At 44.1% G+C, this 18906-nt stretch overlaps 1 protein-coding gene across 10 annotated transcripts in view; it reads right to left on the reverse strand.

The window, feature by feature from the left end:
• PRKDC (protein kinase, DNA-activated, catalytic subunit) overlaps nucleotides 1-18906 on the reverse strand; it is a 177743-nt gene that overhangs the window by 78471 nt on the left and 80366 nt on the right. For all 10 annotated transcript variants that reach the window (XR_011389983.2, XR_016235620.1, XR_016235617.1 and 7 more), the window contains 9 exons: nucleotides 13871-14078; nucleotides 13437-13615; nucleotides 10690-10858; nucleotides 9858-9923; nucleotides 8847-8919; nucleotides 6235-6383; nucleotides 5517-5651; nucleotides 5179-5298; nucleotides 265-408 (listed from right to left, as the gene is read on the reverse strand). Coding sequence is in view for 5 of the 10 variants with exons in the window: in XM_070076562.2 (XP_069932663.2) it covers nucleotides 265-408; nucleotides 5179-5298; nucleotides 5517-5651; nucleotides 6235-6383; nucleotides 8847-8919; nucleotides 9858-9923; nucleotides 10690-10858; nucleotides 13437-13615; nucleotides 13871-14078 (1243 nt within the window). In the remaining 5 variants the exon portion in view is untranslated. The remainder of the gene's footprint in view (nucleotides 1-264; nucleotides 409-5178; nucleotides 5299-5516; nucleotides 5652-6234; nucleotides 6384-8846; nucleotides 8920-9857; nucleotides 9924-10689; nucleotides 10859-13436; nucleotides 13616-13870; nucleotides 14079-18906) is intronic.

Consider the following 18906-nt stretch of genomic DNA (forward strand, 5'->3'; position numbering starts at 1 on the left):
ATGACCCCATGTCTGTGTTGACCCTTGAAGGGCTCTGTTGTATGAAGAACATGGGATGGGCCCTTTCATGCCTTCTCCCTCATAGCTTAGCACAGTCAGAGGAATTATCAGAAGCAGAAAAAAGAAACCTAAACCAAAGCAGCATGAGGCCATTTAATGAACATGACACAACATCACTAAGCAGAGTGGGACTCTGTCGCGGGCTCTGTAGGCTATCAGCAAAGGAATAAGACATCACAATATATAAAACGTGTCAATGCTCACCACAGGAGTAGCCAAGCCTGTCCAGGAAAGAACAGTAGCCACTAACTCAACCACCATGTAGTGAATCCCTTCACCTCCGTTGTTTTCAGAAACAGCCAGCTGCAGCAAGGGGCTGAGCCAGTGCTTTGCGTAAGGGCGAAAGACCTGAACGAGAATGGAAAATCAAACATCACAGAATCATTTAATAACCAACACATTAATACAGAAATATATTCTGCATCAGCTAAAATTTTACTTTATCAGGGCCATTGTTGTGGCACAGCAGGTGAAGCCACTGCCTGCAACGCCAGCACACTTTATGGGCACCAGTTCATGTCCCTGTTGCTCCACTTCCAATCCAGCTCCCTGGCAACAGACTGGGAAAAGCAGTTGGAAGATGGTCCGAGTGTTTGGGCCTCTGCCACCTACTTGAAGACCTGATGAAGCTTCTTACTCCTGAATTCAGACTGGACCAACACTGGCTGTTGTAGCCAGCTGGGGAGTGAACAGGATAGAATCTCTCTCTCTCTCTCTCTCTCTCTCTCTGGGGAGTGAACAGGATGGAATCTCTCTCTCTCTCTCTCTTTGGAACTCTTTTGAATAAGTAAGTAAATCTTTTTAAAAATTGCTAATTGTTGGGAGCAGCACTGTGGTGCAGTGGGTTAATGCCCTGGCCTGAAGTACTGGCATCCCATATGGGCACCAGTTCGAATCCCTGCTAGTCCACTTCTGATCCAGCTCTCTGCTATGGCCTGGGAAAGCAGTAGAAGATGGCCCTAGCCCTTGGGCCCTGCACCCATGTGGGAGACCCAAAGGAAGCTCCTGGCTCCTGGCTCTGGACCAGCACAGCTCCGGCCATTGCGACCAATTGGGGAGTGAACAAGAGGATGGAAGACTTCTCTCTCTCTCTGCTTCTCCTCTCTCTGTGTAACTCTGACTTTCAAATAAATAAATAAATCTTTTTAAAAAATCGCTAACTGCATGATCCTTTAAAAAATAAATATTTAAGGAGCTGGTGCTATGGCATAGTGGGTAAAGCCACTGCCTGCAGTGCTGGCATCCCATATGGGTACCGTCCTGGCTGCTCTGCTTTCAATCCAGCTCTATGCTATGGCCTGGGAAAGAAGTAGAAGATGGCCCAAGTTCTTGGGCCCCTGCACCCATGTGCAAAACCCGGGAGAAGCTTCTGGCCCCTGGATTTGGATCAGCCCAGCTCGGCCATTGCAACCATTTGGGGAGTGAACCAGCAGATGGAAGACCTCTCTCTCTCTCTCTGCCTCTGCCCCTGCCCCTGCCCCTGCCTCTCAGTAACTCAGCCTTCCAAATAAATAAGTGAATCTTTAAAAATAAATAAACATTTTTAAAAATTGTGACGCAGCAGATAAAGCCGTTGGCTGCAATGCTGGCATCCCATATTTACCTGCTGCTCCACTTCCTCCTAATGTGCCAGGAAAGCAGCTACAGAAGTCCCCTGCACCCACATGGGAGACCTGGACAAAGTTCCTGGCTCCTGGCTTCAGCCTGGCTCAGGCCTGGTTGTTGCAGCCTAACTCTGCCTCTCAAATAAGTAAAATAAATCTTTAAAAAAATTATACTTCTATTTGATGCATATGCATATGAAAATGAGATTATAGAAATTAAGTAGTCACATGTGCCTCCAGTGCTTCATGTCTTCCTATATTTTTTTTTTTGACAGGCAGAGTGGATAGTGAGGAGAGAGAGACAGAGAGAAAGATCTTCCTTTTTGCCATTGGTTCACCCTCCAAAGGCCGCCACGGCTGGCGCGCTGCGGCTGGCGCATCGCGCTGATCTGAAGGCAGGAGCCAGGTGCCTCTCCTGGTCTCCCATGGGGTGCAGGGCCCAAGCACTTGGGCCATCCTCCACTGCACTCCCAGGCCACAGCAGAGAGCTGGCCTGGAAGAGGGGCAACCGGGAAAGAATCCGGCGCCCCGACCAGGACTAGAACCCGGTGTGCCAGCGCTGCTAGGTGGAGGATTAACCTATTGAGCCATGGCGCCGGCCCTTCCTATATTAAAGAAATCATTCTATTATGTCATACATTTAAAATCTCTGAAATCTAAAAACACATCCATATACTAAATTCCATTAATTTATTTTAGGAACTCTTTTTTTTTTTTTTTTTTTTTTGAGAGGTAGAGTTATAGACAGTGAGAGGGAAAGGTTTTCCTTCCGTTAATTCACTCCCCAAATGGCCACCAAGGATGGTGCTGCACCAATCCGAAGCCAGGAGCAGGTGCTTCTTCCTGGTCTTCCATGCGGGTGCACTGCCCTCCCGGGCCACAGCAGAGAGCTGCACTGCAAGAGGAGCAACCGGGACTAGAACCCGGTGCCTGTATGGCATGCCAGCACTGCAGGTGGAGAATTAACCAAATGAGCCACGGCGCCGGCCCTATTTTAGGAATTCTAAGAGAATGTCACTTTGATGGCAAAGAACAGAATGAAGACTGTAGTCCAAGCTGTCTACCTTCTTAAGCTTTCTACCTTCTCTTTTTCAAATATGAAGGCATACTTTCAAAAGTTCATGGAAAATAGAATTATTTATTTATTTATTTATTTTAATTTTTATTTGACAGGCAGAGTTATAGACAGTGAGAGAGACAGAGAGAAAGGTCTTCCTTCCATTGGTTCACCTCCCACATGGCCACTATGGTTAGCACGCTGTGCCGATCCGAAGCCAGGAGCCAGGTGCTTCTTCCCAGTCTCCCATGCAGGTGCAGGGGCCCAAGCACTTGGGCCTTTCTCCACTGCCCTCCTGGGTCACAGCAGAGAGCTGGACAGGAAGAGGAGCAACCAGGACTAGAACCCAGCACCCATATGGGATGCCGGCGCCGCAGGTGGAGGATTAATCAAGTGAGCCAGGGCGCCAGCCCCAGAAAATAGAATTAAAGTATAAGTTTATTTTGGTGCAAAAAACCCCACATATTTGGCTCCTTTTTGGTAGCCATCAAGACAGCATTTAGAGGAACTTGGGCTAGAAATCACATATAACCCCACGTATTATGGTATGGACTGTATCCCTCAAAAAGCTGTTGAGGTCTTAACCCTAAGAATGTGACTGTATTTGGAGACCAGCCTTTACAGAGGTAACTTAGTTAAAGTGAGGCCATTAGGGTAAGCATTAATGCAATCTGACTGGTGTCCTCCTAAGGAGAAATCTGGGCAGAGAGACATAAGGGAACACAGTGTGAAGACTGAGGGAGAATGAGCTGATGTGCCAAAGGATGCCTGAGGCCACCAGCAGCTGGGATGGACCTAGACCAGAGTCTGCTTCCCAGCCCTCAGGAAGATCCAACACTGTGACTCCTGGATCTTGGACATCTGACATTAAGAACTGCTGCTTGAGTCCTCCAGTCTGTTGTACCTTGCAACAGCAACCCCAGGAGCCAGAAATCACACAAGACGCTCAGGAAAGCAGGCCCCACTGCAGTCCCAAGCAGTAGCTCAAGGGCTTCCTGCTGGGCCCAGCCTTGGGTTCATGGCATCTGCAGAGTGCCCAGAAGAACTTGCTATCTGGCACAATGGATCCCATCACCCCTGCTGCCCTTCAGGGGCTCACTACTACTCGACCAATGAGCCACACACCTTGCACGGCTCGCAGTAGCCTGGTCCAGCATGCCTGTCCCTGAGACATCTTTTGTTCAAGCCCAGCCCTTTGTGCTCCATGCAGTTGGTGCAGACACACAGTGGGTCTTCCAGGGCTGCCTCTGCTTGGCCTCTTCTATGGCAAACTCCCACCACATGCCCCCAAGCTTAGCATAAGGGCTTGCTGTGAGATCCACCTAACTCCCACTGTTGAAGAAGGTCTAACTGAGGTATGCCAGAAGTAGACAAATAGCAGCGACCTAAGGCAAAGGCAGCTCTTTCTCATATGTTGGTAATAGGAATATTTTCAACCATTTTTTTCTCCTATAAACAAAGAAGGTTGATAGCCTAACACAGCCTAGTTATGATGACTATAAACAAAGAAAGCTGATAGCCTCGTTAAGATGACTTCTAACTAGAATGGGATGGGAGAGGGAGTAGGAGATGGGATGATTTGCAGGTGGGAGGGTGGTTATGGGGGGAAAAACTGCTATACTCCAAAAGTTGCACTTTCAAAATTTATATTTATTAAATAAAAGTTTAAAAAAACAAAAACAAAAAAAGATGACTTCTAACTCAATAAAAATTAACCTACTCATTTGTAAAGAAATCAAGAGGAGGCCGGCGCCGTGGCTCACTAGGCTAATCCTCCGCCTAGCGGCGCCGGCACACCGGGTTCTAGTCCCGGTCGGGGCGCCGGATTCTGTCCCGGTTGCCCCTCTTCCAGGCCAGCTCTCTGCTGTGGCCAGGGAGTGCAGTGGAGGATGGCCCAGGTGCTTGGGCCCTGCACCCCATGGGAGACCAGGAAAAGCACCTGGCTCCTGGCTCCTGCCATCGGATCAGCGCGGTGCGCCGGCCGCAGCGCGCGGGCCGCGGCGGCCATTGGAGGGTGAACCAACGGCAAAGGAAGACCTTTCTCTCTGTCTCTCTCTTTCACTGTCCACTCTGCCTGTCAAAAAAAATAAAAAATAAAAAAATAAAAATAAAAAAAAAAGAGAAATCAAGAGGAACCAGCATTGTGGTATAGTGGGTAAAGCAGCCACCAGCAATGGGCACCAGTTTGCAGCCATTTTGGGAGTGAACCAGCGGATGGAAGATTCTCTTTCTTATGCCTCTCCCTCTCTCTGTAACTCTTTCAAATAAAAAATTAAAAAAAAAAAAAAAGAAACTGAGAAAAGAATGATGTTGAATAACTAGATAAATACATAAATATAACTGTCTATTCAGTGGATCAGTGAATAAAAATGTCATGCTCTGTCCCTTTCTATCTCCCTTTGTTGTGGTTTTTTAAGTAGATGTAAAGAACTGTTAAAGAAATGACAAATTACTTACTTCTTCTGTATTAATGACAAGCTTGGCTAAGAAGAGACGAACATTTAATGGCACTGATGGATTTCCTAGTTTGTCATGAAGAAATTTCATCCAAGGAGGAAGATCTCTTGACACTGAACCCTGAAATCAAACACTCAAAATTACCTTAAAAAGAAAGGGGGAAAAAACCTTCACATTTGATTCTATAAGAAAATGATGATAAAGTAAGATATGAACAACAAAAAACTGTATTTATTCGACATGCAATTTGGTTTACCTCCAACAGTAAAAGATCATTTTTCGGTAAGATACCAGAGAATAGCATCAACAGAGATAATTAAATTAGTTGGGGAAAGTACCTCTTCTGCCTGGGGTGGGACCAGCTTTCTCATGTGCTTCAGCAGGGCAGCCAGGGGGGCCATGCATTCGTGCTGCCCAAGCTCATCCATCTCTAACTCCAGGACATCACCTTGGACCTTGGAATCTGGATGTTCCTAAGAAGCAGGAAGTGCAGTGTTGAAATGTCAGTGCACAACTGGGGGCATTATCGTAGAACAACTGACAAGGTTATAACAATATCAAATAGAGCCAGCATGGTTTGCTATTAAACAACTAAAAGATAAATAGGACCCCATGTCTTCCTTACATCCCAGACTGTCCCCAGATCCTGCCTGCCTAATCACTCCCCCAGGTAATCCCTCAAGTCAGACCATCTCTGCTATGGTGACCATAGACCCTGTCTGTGCAGTCATGTCACTGGGATCACAACTTAGGTTAGTTGTGCCTATGCTGACCTCTAACCCACCTGTATGGTCACCCTCAGGGGTCTCATCAGGTCAGGGCATCTCTGCTGCTTGGATTTCTGATCTCCTAACTTCCTTTCTGTGCTGATGAAAACTGACTGCTGAGTCTACGGGATGAAAGGCTAGGGCTTGGATATTGGGAAAATTCCCCGATCTACACTTCTGTCCCAGGACTACCTCGCTTCCTCCAACAATCACAAGGCATACTCTGAGCCCCCCACCCTGCCCTTTACAAACTTCAGCAACATTCTTTTAATATGGGCGATGTGATCACCTGTCTCCGAAAATGACCAGTGGCAGATTTAGGGTCTTGGGAGCTGTATGAATAGCTTTGAACCCCAGTTGAGAAATCAAATTGACTCATTTCCTCACTCAGGCTACTGTCTGCCAAATATGACAAGGATGACATATAATGAGGACCATCTGAAATATATTAAAAAAATACATGTATTCAAAACCAATCAGAAACATTTCTCTAAGCTCAAATGATATTAAAATAGATACTTTTAAGTAAGATTTTCATCACCAGTTAAAGATTTAACCATTATTTATTTATTTAAAAGAGTGACAGAGAAAGGGAGTGATACAAAGAGAGAATCTTCTATCTACTGATTCATTCCCCAAATACCTGCATCAGCCAGAGCTGAGCCAGGCTGAAGCCAGGAGCCAGGAACTCCATCCTGGAGCCTGTCTTCCACTGCCTCCCAGCTACATTAGCAGGGAGCCGGATCAGAAGCACAGCAGCTGGTACTCAAACTGACACTCCCATATGGGATGCTGACAACAAAGGCAGTGCTTGACCTGCTGTGCCACAACACTGGCTCCAAACTGGATCCAGTTTTGAACAGAATTTTTTTACATTAAAATTCTGATATTGTACACTTTGTCCACTAAGCCTAACAGAAATGTGGGAAGAAATACTACTGGAAAAGAGCTAATCCAAATATGTAAGGAATTTAGAAAACTGGTTCAAATTTTATCCTCAAGTCAATAAATGGTGATAAAACCTATGAAGAAGAAAAGCTGCAATAAGGAACATGCAGCAGGATGGAGAGTTGATAACAAATAGGAAGGCCAGGAAGGGCCTCCTTCAGACCCTGATATTTCAGACAATGTCCTGAGGCATGCAGGGAACAGCAAGTGCAAATGCCCTGGGGAAAAAGCAGGCCTGGCACCCACAAGGCACAGCAGCAGTTTATGCTGCTGCAGCAGAGTGAGTAGGCAGTAGGGCAGCAGGGGAGGCAGCAAACAGGTTCCGAGAAGTTTGGAACAGAGGGGTGGTAGGGTAGCATTTGTATTCTAATGCAAATTTCTGAATGTATATGAATAATTTGATCTATGTGTAATCAAAGAAACATCAAGCTAATCTTTTACTTTAAAAAACTGTGACACACATGGGTACTTCAAAAAGCTCACGGAGGGCCCAGTGCTGTGGCGTAGCAGGTAAAGCCGCTGCTTATAGCACCAGCATCCCATATGGGCACTGGTTTGTGTCCAGGATGCTCCACTTAAGATCCAGCTCCCTGCTAATGTGCTTGGGAAAGCCAAGGAAGACAGCCCAAGTGCTTGGGTCCCTGCACCGATGTGGGAGACACAGATGAAGCTCTGGGCTTCAGATCGGCACAGCTCTGGCCGTTGAGGTAATTTCAGGAGTGAACCAGTGGATACAAGACCTCTCTCTCTTTCTCTGCTCTAACTCTGCCTTTCAAATAAATAAATATATCTTTAAAAAAAAAAAAAAAAACACTTTTCAGAGTTGGCACTGTGGTGTAGAGACTAAAGCCGCTGCTTGCAGCACCAGCATCGCATACGGGCATCAGTATGGGTCCCAGTTGCTCTACTTTAAATCTGACTCCCTGTTAACGTGCCTAGGAAAGCAGCAGAAGATGGCCTGAGTCCTTGAACCCCTGCATCCTCTTTGAGGACCCAGAAGAAGCTCCTGGTACCTGGCTTTGGATTAGCCCAGCTCTGGCAAGGCAGCCATTTGAGGAATAAACCAGCAGATGGAAGTTCTGTCTCTCTCTCTCTCTCTCTCTCTCTCTAACTCTGCCTTTCAAATAAATAAATAAAGCTTAAAATGTTTTTTCAAACCCAATTTCAGTGTTTTACTCCTGAGGTATTTAAAATATTTTCTATTTATTTATTTATTTTTTAAAGATGTATTTATTTATTTATTTGAAAGGCAAAGTTAGAGAGGCAGAGGCAGAGAGAGAGGTCGATCTTCCATCTGCTGATTCACTCTCCACATGACCACAGCAACCCAAAGCCAGGAGCCAGGAGCTTCTTCCAGGTTTCCCAAACGGGCGCAGGATCCCAGGGACTTGGGCCATCTTCCACTGCTTTACTTTTTTATTTTTTTATTTTTTTTATTTTTTGACAGGCAGAGTGGACAGTGAGAGAGAGAGACAGAGAGAAAGGTCTTCCTTTTGCCGTTGGTTCACCCTCCAATGGCCGCCGTGGCCGGCGCGCTGCAGCCAGCGCACCGAGCTGATCCAATGGCAGGAGCCAGGTACTTCTCCTGGTCTCCCATGGGGTGCAGGGCCCAAGTACTTGGGCCATCCTCCACTGCACTCCCTGGCCACAGCAGAGAGCTGGCTTGGAAGAGGGGCAACCGGGACAGAATCCGGCGCCCCGACCGGTGTGCCGGCGCCGCAAGGCGGAGGATTAGCTTAGTGAGCCGCGACGCCGGCCTCCACTGCTTTACAAGGCCATAGTAGAGAGCTGGATTGGAAGTAGAGCAGCTGGGATTCAAACCAGCGCCCATGTGGGATGCCAGCACTTTAGGTGGTGGCTTTACATACTACACCACAGCACTCACCCCAATATTTTCTACATATATAAAAATACCAATTAATAGAATTTTTTCATTATTTTGAAAACACCCACCTGAATCCCCATTTGTTGCTTCCCTCACTTCTTTTCTAATTTCAATGTATTTTTTCTTTCTTTCCATAGGAACCTATGAGACAAAACAAATATACAATATAAAATATTTTAGAATCATGGCCAAGCTTTCTCTACCTTAGTAGCAATCTGGCAAAAAAAAAAAAAAAAACCCAAATCACCCAATTACATGATTAGGATACAACAACAAAGCTAACTTTACAGCATCATCATAAAGATTAGATACAACAGGACAAGTATCTAGGTGTTTTATAAACTGGAACTGTTTTTTGTGGCTATTATTTAGTTCTTTGAGCATATGCCTAAAAGAAAATCCCAGTCTTCTTTCAAAAGGGCACAAGGCAGGAAATAAGCACCCACAAGCACTGATGAAAATGCTAGGATGGGGTCGAGGTCAATACTATGCAGCAAAATGTATAGGCCAATGGTGTTTGATTTCAGTCCTCTGCCCAGTTTTCCACTTCCAACGGGACACAAGGGCAGTAGCCACCACCTTCTCAACAATTACTAAAGCCAGCATGTCAACCTGAGCATGGCTAACACTAAACTTGTCTCTTTGGCCAGATCAAGTCTTCCAGTAACTCCTATGACTACCCAGCTGTCCTGCCAAGTCATTCAATCAAGGCCACAAGGCCATAATTCACATCAGTCGGATCTCAGTTTCTTTGGAGCAATGTACTCAGAAAATAACTTCTGGTATAGATACTAATAACTACTTTGATTGGCAATATTCTTTCTTCACTAGTCACGACAGAGGGGAAAAGCTCAATTCCCATACGTTTTCTTGTGGTTGCTTGCGGTGAAACATCAGATTTAAACTGCCAGTTTTTGTGGTTGCCAGCTTTTTAGAAACTACATGAAATGGTCAGTTTTTATACTAGAGAGCATACTTGAATATTGGCAGTTTAATATGTTCAACATCATATTTGCTTTTCTCTGTGTGCACTTGATAAGGTTTTTAAACTTAGAAACAAAACTGAAAATTTCACTCACCTCGATTTCTACAGGAAATGAATAGCAGCGCTTCAGGTCTATCAGATTTTCAAAAATAAGCAAGTTCTATAAATCCAAAAATTAAGATATAAGAATATGTGAACAATGGAGAATCTTTTTAGAATTAATATATGTGACACCTTTTTATTTATTTTTAAAGGCAGCATTACAGAGAGGAGAGACACACAGTGAGAGAGCTTCCATGTACTGGTTCACTCCCCAAATGGCCACAACAGCCATAGCTGGGCCAGGCCAAAGCCAGGAGCCAGGAGCTTCTTCTAGGTCTCCCACATGGGTGCAGGGGCCCAAGGCATTGGCCATCTTCTGCTTTCCCAGGTGCATTGAGGTAGAGGCCTAACCTGCTACACCACAATGCCTGTCCTAGATGGAGATTCTTACAGCAATGCCTCTATAGAATGAATGCTACTTAGTAACTCATGGAGAAGCACTTCAACTTTAAAATATATCCATGAACACTTGGGCCATCTGCTTTCTCAGGGGTATTAACAGGGAACTTAACCAGAAGTAGAACATCCAGGTCTCGAGGCGACACCCATATGGGATGCTGGCATCACAGGTAGAGGCCTAACCTGCCAAACCACAATGCCTGTCCCAGATGGAGATTCTTACAGCAATGCCTCTATAGAATGAATGCTACTTAGTAACTCATGGAGAAGCACTTCAACTTTAAAATATATCCATGAAGAACAGCAAAAACACCTCTGCAACTTTAATATAAGAAGTTGCAAATTACAGAGTACCTTTCACTAATATAGTCTAACTTTTGAAACCCACAAAGACAGCAATAGGGAACATGTCAGCAGAGGCCTACCTTTTCTGGTTTTTCAGTAAACAGAAAACCTTGGTAGAATTTTAATTCGTTGAAGACACAGCAGATGACAGAGATGGCACAATTGTAGGCAGCACAATGGAAAAGCCTTCTCCTTTCCAGCAGCTGGTTCTCCCCAGCCATATTCTCTGTGAATGCATCATGGCACAATCTGCAAAGTACAGCCAGGTAACAAGTTGGTTCATGTGGCATGGACATCACTACTCAAAACCCCCGACTCCTATCCCCATCCCTGATTCTGATCAGCCTCTGCCAAGGGTCAGGTACAGCGAAGGCAGCATAGGTGATTCTCTCTGCACAATAAGTACAATAAGGAAAGAGCTACAGAAGCAGGAGGACAGACAGCACCCCACTCTCAGAAGGTAATAAAAGATTTCAGAGAAAACATCTGAGCCTTGAAATGCAGGTTAGCCAGAGGAGAAATGTACACAGACATTATAAGCAGAGTGTCACAAGCGATAAGCCAAGTGGTGTGCTGGGAACAGGCATAAAAGCAGCAGCTGTCAGCATTAGTGAGAAGAGGTGTTCCCTGGAGAGTGCATCCACAGTGCTAAGGAATGAAGACTCAGCCTGCAGGGTCACAAGTACACCCAGTGGCTGATTTCTCCTCTAAACAGTTTCCTCAAACATAGACACGTCCATTGGTATAGGTATTACTTATGGCTGCTTTTGCATATGATGCAGTAGTTGCAATGGAGACCATCTGGCATACTAAGCCAGAAATGCTGACTATGTGGCCGGTTACACCCTAGTAAAGACCAAGTACCAATGAAGGGTTTTAGGCAGGAAAATGAAACAATCAGGTTTGTTCCTCAGTTGTATGAGGGTACAAGAAAATGTTTATGGAAGATGGGATTAAAAGAAAAGTTTATCTTGGTGCAAAAAATTTGAAATCCATGCACACAAGGAGTCTTCAGAAAGTTAAGGGAAAGTATATAATATGAAAAAAGTATGCTTCTGGTAGCATCATAGACAGGGAACAGAGGCAGGAGTAGAAGCAGGGAGAACTACTCCAAAGGAGCCACTTGCACTGGCTCTCAAGGGAGCCAAATTAACACAAGGCCGAGGGAAGGCAAATGGAGAAAAAGACACTGGTTTCCGAAACACTAAAATGATAAAACTGCAAAATCTGGTGACTGACAGGGTATGCCTCGAGGATGGAAAGAAGAAGATGAAGGAAAAGCAAAATATGACTCCCATGTGCATTATTTAAGCAGGTCAGAGGATGGTGACATCACTCATGGAGAAGGTACAGTAAGGACTAGGGAAAAAGGAGTGATGTTAAATTTGTACAGAGATGGCAAGAACTAGCAAGGCAAAGTCCATGTTGAATGTGTACCACAAGGGGAACCTCATTAGAAGATCAGTTTTAAAGAAAATGTATTTTGGGGGCTGGCACTGTGGAGTAGCAGGTAAAGCTGCTGCCTGTAGTTCCAGCATCCCGATGGGTGCCAGTTCAAGTCCTGGCTGCTCCTCTTCCGATCCAGCTCTCTGCTATGGCCTGGGAAACAGTAGAGACAGCCCAAGTCCTTGGGCCCCTGCACCCGCATGGGAGACCTGGAAGAGCTCAAGGCTCCTGATCAGCTCAGCTCCGGCCATTTGGGGAGTGAACCAGAGGATTGAAGACTTCTCTCTCTCTGCTTCTCCTCTCTCTCTGTGTAACTGTGACTTTCAAGTAAAATAAATAAATCTTTAAAAAAAAAAAAGAATATGTGTTTTGGTTACTTTCATAGAATACTTGTTGGTGCTGGCGCCGTGGCTCATTTGGTTAATCCTCTACCTGCGGTGCTGGCATCCCATATGGGCACCGGTTCTAGTCCCGGTTGCTCCTCTTCCAGTCCAGCTCTCTACTGTGGCCCGGGAAGGCAGTGGAGGATGGTCAAGTGCTTGGGCCCTGCGCCCGCATGGGAGACCAGGAGGAAGCACCTGGCTCCTCGCTTCAGATAGGCACAGCCGTAGCAGCCATCTGGGGAGTGAACCAATGGAAGGAAGACCTTTCTCTCTGTCTCTCTCTCTGTCTACAACTCTACCTATCTAATAAAAAAAAATTTATCACTTCTTTAAATTTCAAACAATAAGAAAAACTAAAACCTAAAATTTCTTCTTAAGTACAAGTCACATCACTAAAAATAAATCAGGCTACTCAGGGGAAAAATGGTAGAAAAAGAAACAGTAAAAGAAAAAAATAGTTTTATTCTTTTTTTTTTTTTTTTGACAGGCAGAGTGGACAGTGAGAGAGAGAGACAGAGAGAAAGGTCTTCCTTTGCCGTTGGTTCACCCTCCAATGGCCGCCGCGGCCCGCGCGCTGCGGCCGGCGCACCGCACTGATCCGATGGCAGGAGCCAGGAGCCAGGTGCTTTTCCTGGTCTCCCATGGGGTGCAGGGCCCAAGCACCTGGGCTGTCCTCCACTGCACTCCCTGGCCACAGCAGAGAGCTGGCCTGGAAGAGAGGCAACCGGGACAGAATCCAGCGCCCCAACCGGGACTAGAACCCGGTGTGCCGGCACCGCAAGGCGGAGGATTAGCCTAGTGAGCCGCGGCACTGGCCAGTTTTATTCTTTATAAAACATGAGAACAGGGTAATATATCTGTTGGCCAATAACATATTAAAGTCCACCTTATATAAGAAAAAGCAAATATTTTAAATGAAACCATTTAGTCACATATGCATAAAAATATATATAAATGTTAAAAAATCAAATGAAATATAAAACGATGCAACATCTTACTTAATTAGTGTTTTTGTGAGCTCATTTCCTTCTGTAATAGATGAGCCATGGAAAACTTGATTGACTTTAGATTCCTTGGAGTGAACGTCATCTTTTGGAAGACGAGAATACATCACATCTAGCATCTTGTAATAGCCCATCTTCTTCGTGATTTGAGTGTCAAAGGTAGATTCATTCAACTGAGAAAATGTAAAAGATAATTATCTTGAATCTCTAAATATGAAAAAGATATTGAATGTATCAAATGTAATACTCAATGCCCCTTGAGTAAAAGTTAATTTTAATAGTCAAACATGATAAATCTCTTGAATAAAAAGGCACCCAGCTGTCCTGGTCTAAACACGGATACAGGCATTGATGTGTTATAATGAGTAAAGTGGGAAATAACATACAATATCCAAACAGTAAGTTTAATTTAAGAAGAAGTAGGAGACCTTTGTAAACCTGATCTTCAACACATCAATGGCGTCCACCACAATTCTGCTGAAGAATTCTCTCAAAGCATCCAGGCTGCAGTGCCACAGTAGAGTGAGGAGCACACGGTCTACAAACGCCTGGCGAGTGATACTTGGAAGCAGGTCATCCTTTCTGAACATTCGGTACACACTTTCCAGAAGGTCTAACTGTGTGACACATAAACCCCTAGGAAAAGACGACACAATTACACAGATGCCCGTGCTTGGGACAAATATTTTATGTGTGTCCACTGCATAACAGGAAAATTCCAGTAATCATGAATTACAAATACAACTTTAAGGAATGTATATACAGCTCACATGAACTACATAAAGTATCTGTACACAAACCGTATTGTATTCACCTCCAGAAGTTTAAGCACCAAGGAAAAAACACTTTTTTCATTCTCAACCGGGTCTTGCTTAAAAACACATCTGGAAGGCTTTGGAAGAGTCTCAGGTCAAAAAATGATTGTATTTCTATGGCTGAAACTAGAATTCCAGTGTCTCCCTAACAAGGAACCACCTTTCCTATTTCCTATGCAGAAAAATGCCCTACTATGTGGCCCTTTCTTACCTGGAAAATAAAATATTTGAATGATCATCTGTAAGGTGTCTTCATCTATAAAAGAGGGGTAGGTCTACATGCTGCTAAAAATTCTGATGCTTGGAAGTTAGATAATAAGTTGGGCAAAGACACTGTTCAGAATGTAATTCAATCATACAATTTTAAAGTGACAGGCTGCCCTAAGTGCTCCATAGGCTTTTAATGTTCATCTGGGCACTACAATGATTGAAAGTTACATTCCCCAAATTCAAGTGTGCTGTAATTCTTTCTTCTTTTTTTTTTTAAAAAAAGATTCATTTATTTATTTATTTATTTGAAAAGCATAATTAGAGAGATAGAGGGAGAGACAGAGACCCTCCATCCACTGGGTCACTCCCCAGATGTCCACAATGGCCAGTCCTAGCCCAAGTCAAAGTCAAGACCCAGGAGTTCATTTGGATCTCCCACATGGTTGGCAGGAGCTCAAATACTTGGGGCCAACTTCTGATGCTCTTCCTGGGCCATTTTCTGATGCTCTTCCTAGGCCATTAGCAAGGAGCTGGATGGGAAGTGGAACAGCCGGGTCAGGAACCAGCATCTACATGGGTATGCAGGACTGAAGATATCTCTCTCTTCTCTCCCTCTCTGTAACTCTTTCAAATAAAAAAATAAACTTAAAAAACTCCAACTCTTAAATATTAAGTTAGATGGAGAAGAAGCAGCAATAGAAAAAGAACAAAAATCTAATTTAAAAGTGGGCCAGAATAAGCATTAAGTTGAGCAGTTAAGATGCCGGCATCCCTTATTGGAGAATCAGTTATACACCCAGTTCTGGTTCCTGACTCCAGCTTCCTGCTGATGTAGACTCTATGACGGCTTAAAAGTAAGTTCCTACCATGCATGTGGGAGATTCATACTGAGTTCCGTTGGCCTAGCCCAACTGTTGGAGACATTTGAGAAGGGAACCAACAGGGATGGGAGTGTTCTCTCTCCAGTTCTCATATAATTTTTAAAAACAAAACAGGGGCCGGCGCTGCAGCTCACTAGGTTAATCCTCCGCCTGCGGCGCCAGCACTCCAGATTCTAGTCCTGGTTGGGGCGCCGGATTCTGTCCCGGTTTCCCCTCTTCCAATCCAGCTCTCTGCTGTGGTCCGAAAAGGCAGTGGAGGATGGCCCAACTGCTTGGGCCCTGCACCCGCATGGGAAACCAGGAGGAAGCACCTGGCTCCTGGCTTCGAATCGGCCATTTCGGGGGTGAACCAATGGAAGGAAGACCTTTCTCTCTGTCTCTCTCTCTCACTGTCTAACTATGCCTGTGCCAAAAAAAAAAAAAAAAAGACAGGAGCAGTCATTTGGCACAGCAGTTAAGATACAACTTGACAGGTATGGAGGGAGGCATTGTGGTATAGTGGGAAAAGCTGCCGTCTGCAACACCAGCATCCTATTTAGGCACCAGTTCGAGCCCTAGCTGACCTGGGAAAGCAGCAGAGGATGGCCCAAGTGTTTGGGCCCCTGCAACCAGGTAGGAGAGCTAGAAGAAGCTTCTGGTTCCTGTTTTTGACTCAGCCTTTTGGGGAGTTAACCAGCTGATGGAAGATCTCTGTCTCTGTAATTCTGCCTTTTAAACAAATAATATAAATCTTAAAAAAAAAAAAAAAAAAAAAAAAAAAAAGATACAGCTTACAACACTCACATCCCATAATAGAATGCCTGTGTTTCGAGTTTTCAGTTCTGGTTCCTATCTCCAGCTTCCTGCTTATGTTGAACCTGGGAGGCAGTGGTGATATAGGTGATATATCAAGGAATAAGTTCCTGCACCCCTGTGGAAGATTCACTTTGAGTTCCTAGCTCCTGGCTTTGGTCTAGTACAGTCCCAGCATATGATATGCAAGTGTGCTGATTCTCAGAAAATATTTTCTTTTTTGGTGACTGCTTGACGTGTAGAATTCATGCTTTTTTGCTTTTTAAAGATTTATTAATTTATTTGAGAGGCAGAGTTACAGTTAGAGAGAGGGAGAGACAGAAAGAGTTCTTCCATCCGCTGGTTCACTGGGTCAATCTGAAGCCAGGAGCTTCTTCTGGGTCTCCCACACAAATGCAGGGATCCAAACACTTGGGCCATCCTCCATTGCCTTTTCCAGGCCATACCAGAGAGCTAGATTGAAGAGGGACAACAGCCAGGACTCAAACCCCTGCCCATGTGGCATGCCAGAGCTGCAGGCAGAGGCTTATTAACCCACTACACCAGAGCACCAGTCCCTCAAATAATTTTTAAAAAATAAAATGGGCAGGCATTAGGCACAACAGTTAAGACGCAACTTGGGACACCCATATCCCATACTGGAGTGCCTGGGTTTAAGTCCCAGCTCTGTTTCTATTTCAGCTTCCTGCTAATGTACATGCTGGGAGGCAACAGATGATGGTTCAAATACTTGGTTCCTTGCTACTCATGTGGGAGACCTGCAAAGAGTTCTGGGCTCCTTGCTTCAGCCTCATGCAGCTGCAGCTGTTGCAAGCATTTGGTGAATGAACTAGCAGATAGAAGATCTCTTTTTGTCTCTCTGCCTTTCAAATAAATTAAATAAATAAATAAATATAAAAATGGGCCACCATATAGCTTATCAAAAATAACTGTATATGGGGCTGGCGCTGTGGCGCAGCAGGTTAATGCCCTGGCCTGAAGTGCCGGCATCCCATATGGGCACTGGTTCAAGACCCGGCTGCTTTACTTCTCTGCTATGGCCTGGGAAAGCAGTAGGAGATGGCCCAAGTCCTTGGGCTCCTGCACCATGTGGGAGATCCAGAAAAAGCTCCTGGCTCGTGGCTTCAGATTGGCATAGCTCCGGCCGATGCAGCCAATTGGGGAGTGAACCAGCAGATGGAAGACCTCTCTTTCTCTCTCTGTGTAACTCTTTCAAATAAATAAATAAATCTTTAAAAAATAAATAAATGTATATAAACAGAAAATATATGAAAAGATGTTCGACTTCACTCATAATACTTCATAATTAATATTTCACAAATTACAGTAACCCTTTCATCAAAAAACCTAAAAGAAACCCAAATGTTTGGAAGTATCTATTGGCAAGATGGTGATAAAATGGACACTTCTGCACATTGCTGGAGAGAATTTGTACAATATAGTCTCAATAGAAGGCATGTGGAGATGTGCAGCAGAATTACAATCCTATTTAGGAATCTACCTCAAAGATGTACTAGTAAGATACAAAATGACATAAACCATTGGCTGTTCACTTTGACAATATTTTTAATATTTTGGCTTTTAAACCCAAAAGTCATCAGTAGGAGACTGATTAAAAATATTATGATATTTCCACACAATGAAGAATTACACACTTTTTTTTTTTTAAAAAAGGAACAGGGGAAGTGAACCAGCAGGTAGCAGTGCTTTCTCTCCCTCTTTCTCTCTCTCTCTTTTCTCCTTTTCTGTCAACTTTGCTTTTAAATAAGACAATCTTAAAAGCAAAAGACCTTTCTGTGCCAGTATAGAAGACATCAAGCAGAGGAAGAGAGCAAGGAAGGAACAGGAAAGGAACAGAGAAGCAGGAGTCTACAATCAGCTCACTAATCACGACTTTAGCATCTTGTAAATATTTACATGCTAAAAAAGAAAACCAAGGGCAAATAGAAAAGAAAAGAGAGGGCACTTGGTCACAGTGGATTAAGCCACTGCTTGGGATGCCCACATCCTATATCAGAGTACCTGGGATCCAGTCCCATGCCTCCTTTCTGATCCAGCTTCCTGCAATGTGCACCTAGGGAGGCAGCAGATGATGGCTCAAGTACTTGAGTTCCTGCCTCCTAAGTGTGAGACATGAATTGAGTTCCAGACTCCTAGCCCCAGCTGTTCCAGGCTTTTGGGGAGTAAACCAGTCAATGGAAGATCTCTCTGTCTCTCTAAATCTGTCTCTCTGTTGTTCTTTCAAATAAATAAATAAGATAAACAACTTCTAAAACTTAAAAATCAACTAAAACAATGTACCTAATTGATATAATAACCACAAATCAAACAGGTTGTATCAAATATCTTTAGAACACAAAATTTGATTATACTCCCAGAGTATACATTTTAAGTACATTATAACTAGAATGAAAATTTTAAACTTAAATTAGATGTGATTATTGTTAGTATTAATACTGGTATTGCTATTTTTGAAAATATTTCATGTACATTATAGGATAAAGCAATTAGGTAATGACAAGTCATTGGTGATAATATTGTAAAAGAAAAAAGTAAGATCTGTAGTATAAGGGAACAAGAGAATACGAAAATGAGTTAAATTAAATGATTGAATTACTACATTTTTAAAGTTCGTTATTTTTTTATTTCTTTTAAAGTGGGAGAGAGGGAGCCAGAGCACTTCTATCCCTTGGTTCACTTCCCAGATGCCCACAAAAGCCAGGCCAAAGCCAAGAGCCCAGAGCTCTATCCAGGTCTCCCACATGG

Source organism: Oryctolagus cuniculus, chromosome 6 (genome assembly GCF_051225735.1).
Source record: "Oryctolagus cuniculus isolate XC-2025 breed Fujian yellow rabbit chromosome 6, ASM5122573v1, whole genome shotgun sequence".
Lineage (NCBI taxonomy): Eukaryota > Metazoa > Chordata > Mammalia > Lagomorpha > Leporidae > Oryctolagus > Oryctolagus cuniculus.